The 5,770-nt window shown below is 39.1% G+C and overlaps 1 protein-coding gene across 4 annotated transcripts in view; it reads right to left on the bottom strand.

Moving 5' to 3' along the window:
- ARNTL (aryl hydrocarbon receptor nuclear translocator like) overlaps positions 1-5,770 on the bottom strand; it is an 84,747-nt gene that overhangs the window by 42,220 nt on the left and 36,757 nt on the right. For all 4 annotated transcript variants that reach the window (XM_019551477.1, XM_019551476.1, XM_019551475.1 and 1 more), the window contains exons 2-3: positions 4,289-4,419; positions 3,165-3,312 (exon numbers count right to left, since the gene is read on the bottom strand). In XM_019551477.1, the coding sequence (XP_019407022.1) occupies positions 3,165-3,312; positions 4,289-4,334 (194 nt within the window). In that variant the 5' untranslated portion in view covers positions 4,335-4,419. The remainder of the gene's footprint in view (positions 1-3,164; positions 3,313-4,288; positions 4,420-5,770) is intronic.

Below are 5,770 nucleotides of genomic sequence, written 5' to 3'. Positions count from 1 at the left end.
CTGATGAACCCATGTTGGTTGCCCCTAAGCATGCAGTCCCCTGCTGGCCCCTCCTGGATGTGTGCCAGCATAATTTTCTCGAACAACTTTCCTAGGATCGAGGTGAGACTAACCAGCCTATAGTTTCCCGCGTCCTCCTTCCTGCCTTTTTTTGAAGATGGGGACCACGTTGGGCCTCTTCCAGTCCTCCAGTACCTCACCAGAGCACCACGAGTGCTCATAAAGTTGTGCCAGGGGACTTGCAATGACCTCGGCCAGTTCGAAAGAAAGGTCTAAAGATTAAGCACAATAACCTGCTACTCCAGGGAGGGAGGGAGAGTCCCTGTGAGACCCTGGAGCACCTGTCGTGATGTGGGCATGGGCTGTGGTGCAGGGGAGGTTTGGGGCCGCAGACAGCACCTGCTGGCATTGGGGCAGGACATGGGCAGCCTCCTGCATTATACCTCGAGTTTATGGGAACAGCAAAGTCATGGCAAGTGAGACTGGGCACACTGCCCCATAGGAGGCAAGTGCGTGGGCCAGCATGAGACCTGTCCCTGGGTGTGCCCCCTGCCACACTGATCTAGCCACACAATGGCCATGTACTGGATCTAGCTGCATGATGGCCCAACCTCATACATGGCCTGCCGCTGTATGTAAGATATGGCTGCAGATTGACTCTGTGTCTTGGCCTGACCGTGAACTGGCTTGATCCTGTACACAGGGACATGCCATCCAGCCCACAAGGCTCCCCACAGGTCTGGAAATTTGGCAGCAGGAGAGCAAAAATTGATGTTGCCACCATTCCCCCACTATCAAATTTCCAGATCCATGGGGAGACCACCAGGCCAGATGACACAGCTCTGAGGGCCAGATCTGTCTTATGAGGTGGACATTAAGCACCACTGTTCTAGAGAAAGTTGAATTTGATGAGATCAGGACAAAGCTGGCTTGATAAATATTCAGGAGGACACATATACAGAATATACATATGTCCAGTCTCAAAGGGCTGACAAGAATTTTGAATTTAGGTTCTTGTAAAGTAGAAATGGTGTCCTCAAATCCTAAAAAGTCTCTTAACTCATTTCCTAACTGGCATGCTCAGTATGAACTAAAATTGTCTGAAGAAAACGAATATTCCAACATCAGGTTTGAGGTTTTAAGAAGAAAAAAAACTGCAGAATTATGCAAAAGGGATATACTACATAAGCAAGTCACTGTGGCTGCTTGCAGACCTCACCTGCCACCCAAACCACCAAAAAAAATGCTTTGCCTGAAGCAGCAGCATGTTACTTCAATCCAACTCTATAGTGTCTGTATAGATCAGGTGCTTCAGCAGGACTTTTTGGCACTTATTAAACAGCAGATTCAATCAGCTATTAGATAAAAGTGCCCCAAAAAGCCCCCTTGAAGCACCTTATCTATACAGACGTTGGGCAAGCTGGGTCCAACTAACGTGATGCCTCTTCTGGGCATGCACAGGGCTCAGTGCAGGGGCACACAGACTTTTAAAGTAAAGCCCCATTTTTTTTTTTAATGTTTGTAAGCAGGCCATGTTACTAACAGACAAGACCTTATATCAGTTATTGCATACCTAGTCTTTGTATTACTATGGATAAACAGACTGTTTTTTACACAGCCTTGGGTTAGTCTTGGAGAGCAAGAATGCAGATTAGCTATGTATCTGGTACAGATTACTAAAACCTCCTCTTTCCTAATAATGAGTCAGTCTATGACTTCCTAGGGCAAATATGTGAAGCTAAGCTTAGATGGCAGCTCCTTGATTTTGACTTTAAAAAACCCTTTCTTAACTTAAAAGGAGAGGGGTTATTTTTAGTGACTCAGTTCCATCGTTAAATCTTTCTCTTTTTGAATGAAAGACATTTATGTTTTGTCAAGAACAATGAATTGTAATGGTTCAGCAAAGCAGCTGATTAAGCAAGAGATGACCTATTGCAAAAAAATTTCTTTTGTTCACATTACCAGACTTCAGACTCTGAGAAGGAACCAAAAACATGTACTCTTAAATCACGTAAGGTTCCTCGTACAGCATACTGGTAGAAATTAAATGTCTGGGGAAAAGGGGGAACATTCCTTGCTTTGCTTCTGCCTTTTAATCTATTCTCTTGTTTCCACTTACTAGGTAGACATATCGCTTTAAATATAAGAGATAAGATATAGTTTTCCAGCTTCATACATCCACTGTAAGCCACAATTCCTATATTACTGATGATGCTGGTAGAAAAGGGATTTAACAAGCATTTTGTGTGAGAACTAACAGGTGGAGCAACATCCTCCTAACTTGAGTGCTTTGCTCATGCCTTTGTTTTACCTAGGCCTCCAGATGAAAAAAATCACAGAACATTAGTGAGAGCAAAGAAACAAAAAAGACATCTGGTATGAATCTAGGCTCATGGAATGATGTATTGTATGGCTGTGATCAAAACACTTCACATTAAAAAGGTTATATAACAACACTTCTTTATGCATCTTTGATAAGCAAAGCAAATACTATGGATCCAACTCGTATGTTCTAGAAACAGAAAGAAAATTGTTTTTAAAATGTATCTTTTATTTTTTCCTCTATGTAATGTTGTTATCTATTTTTTTATGCTTTAAAGGAAGGTTAGAATGTGAAACTGGAGTACTTCTAAAAACAAATTATATGAACATCCCCATGTCTAAAATATACATATTCTCCAGGTACATGCATACATTAGTGACTGCCACGTGAAAGTGTAGTTATTTGATGACCACTCAGAACACCTCATATATATTCTGCCAACTAATCCGTCTTCACTAGGACACTTAACACACCTAGACTTTAAGCAGTTTTCAAATGCTTTGTCAAAAATAAAATTAAGAGAAAAGGTCTACTAGAAAAATACTTCTGTTTTGTTTCAGCCTCTCCCCAGTAATACCCCAGAAACATTACACCAGTTGGAGGACCATGATAGATAATCAATCCTTACCAAATTCCAGATCTGACCTCTTTTAACCCATACACACTAGTTATAGATTATTTTATTTTATTATAAAGCCAGGAATTCCCCCATTTCTGAGGAACAAAGCATTTTCAGTATGTAAAAAAGCAACATTTCTTTAAATCAATTGTAATTGGATAGAAAATAGGTACTCTTTAAACTATGTTAAACTAGGCTAAATTAAGAAAAAAACATGCTTACTGATAATCAGTAGAGCTTCCTTTCCTTTTCCTGTTGCAATCCATTCCTGAAGTACTAAGAGAACTGGAAATTAGGTCAGTGGGACCAGGTGACATAAAGTCACTAATTGTAGAAGAAATATCCATCCTTTGGTCAGCCATTGGATTATCTGTAAGATATAAAAACATTATAAATTTGTTTAAAAAATAAAAACTAAAGGATCTGCTAAAATTCATATGGCATCATTTGCTTTTGTCATAAAAATTAAGCATATTTTGAAGAAAGACATTAAATGCATCTGATTTAGCAATATTCAAAACAGCATATATATAACATCGATATATACATATATATAGTTTAAAATATTTGTTATACAAGTAATTTTATTGATATACATACATTATATTTATTTATATATAATACTTGAATCATGAAGATTTTTTCCTAAAACTTAAAGTTGAAGTTTTATACTTTCCAGCATGTGTTGCAGGCTAAGTAACACAACAAAATCAATTTCTTAAACATACAGTTTAGTACAATCTGTGAAATCAGACTACACACATACAATGTGCTGGAATGCCTTCCCCCACTGACCGTCTACTCAACCTTAAACAATTTCTCTGCTCCACAGAGTTCACAATTTTCTCTGAATGAATAAAATACCAGGACTAGCTCATAGAAAAAAGTAGCTTATGGAATCAGTCATGGACAACAAGCAATCAAAAAGAACATAAACAAATTAGGTATTAAATGGACACTATCAACTTAAATCCATTTAGTTTAGTACTTTGTTAGTTTTAATCACATAACCTATAACAAAACCCAGATGTGTGGTGGATGAACCTGGAGAACAGGTAACAGGAGTGGGGAATGAGAACAGAAAAGATCAAGGTATAAGTTGGGGAGAGGGAAGAATGGGAAGAACAAAACAAACAAATTCAACACTCCTGAGATAGTTAAAAAGACTGAGCAGAAGCATGGACAGAATTCATGTTTCTGTTTTAACAGTGTACATATTAGTCCTGTGGGCCAAATAACCCACTTAATTGTGTTTCTGTAATGAATGCTGCCAGAATACATAAAATATGCATTAGTTACTAAAGAAACTATAACCAAATAACTACACAACCACGGACAGTTCTTACCTGAAAACTTGTTTTCTGGAAGCAATCTAGAAACAGAGGCCTGCATTCAATCTGCTGCTGAGGCAGAACCAGCCAATTACCTAGGATCTTCTTTCATACCCCAAGGTCTAATAGTTAAACTTTTCAAAAACCTGGATAGGAGGAAAACAAAAAACACGTTACCTCACTCTTAAAGATGTATAGTTTGCCCAACCAACTTCGTTTTAAGCAAAGTGTATGCCTAACATGATATGGGATGCTTTAAGTGACAAAATGAAAACTTGTTGCCACTTATCAAATGAGCAATATTTTAATTCTTGTTGATCATCCAGAGACTTTTAACTGCTGGACTAATGACAGGCACTAACAATGTCCTTGCTCCAAAAGGAGACATTATGACAATTGTCTTTGAAAGAACACAATACAATTAGTAGTTTCACTGTCAAATAATCAAGCAAATGTGGAAGCAGTCTTTGAATGGATAAAACACATTTCTATTATTGACAGAAATTTGCTCAACAAAAATGACTACCTGAGTTAACTAGAAGTGAAAAGCTGGTAGAAGGACTGATTTGGGGGTCGAAGCAGTAATACAGAAAGATTTTTTTTTTTTTTTTTTTTTTAACCTCCAGCATTCTGCAATCCTGCCCCAACTTGTTCAGTACAATTGCATGGCAGGCTTACAAAAGACAAAGAGCAAAATTTGCCACTTGATTATAAATGGAAATTAAAACCATGCTGGGATGGTGATATACTGAAGGCTACATTAAGCCCTACACATTAGGCAACCATCCTAAATTTTTCTTCTGTCCCTGAAGTAGTACAAGTGAAGTGTCTATGCTACAAGTTCTATCATGTCAGGCTGCCCTGGAGCAATCACTATATTTCCAGAAAATATATAGCACATCCATGGTGCAATCTTGCAATTTAATATAAATTCTGGGCATCATTTAATCTGGGGTGGCCAACCTGTGGCATGGGTGCCACAAATGGCATAGGCAGCCTCTGTGTGTGGCCTGCAGGAGATTAGGGAGGGAACAGGGAGCACAACAATAAATACAGCAGTGAGAAAAGGCAGAGCAACACCTCAGATGGCATGCAGAAGGTGCAGGGATCACCTTGTGGCAAACCTGCCGAAAGGCTCACCCCTACTTATTAAATATATTCAGAATAAGTCACTTTAGAAGATTCCTATAGTTCCTGACATAACAGAAAGGACTATGATATGGACAGCATTTTAATATCATTAAATTTTATGCTGTATCTTTCATGCAGAAAGATGTTGTTTGAGTAAGATTTTAAATACATGCTCGAAGTATGGGGAAGAAGCAGGAGGAACTCGCCCTCCTCCTAGCTGTCACCAGCCCTGACATAGTGGGGATCACAGAAACGTGGTGGGACTCATCGCATGACTGGGCGGTGAGTGTCAAGGGCTATAGGCTATACAGGAAGGACAGGATAGGAAGGAAAGGTGGAGGAGTAGCACTCTACATCAAGGAGGAA

Source organism: Crocodylus porosus, unplaced genomic scaffold (genome assembly GCF_001723895.1).
Source record: "Crocodylus porosus isolate Cpor-Errol unplaced genomic scaffold, CroPor_comp1, whole genome shotgun sequence".
Taxonomy (NCBI): Eukaryota; Metazoa; Chordata; order Crocodylia; family Crocodylidae; genus Crocodylus; species Crocodylus porosus.
Note: the sequence above shows the minus strand (reverse complement) of the source record. Positions and strands in the feature narration are given on the sequence as shown.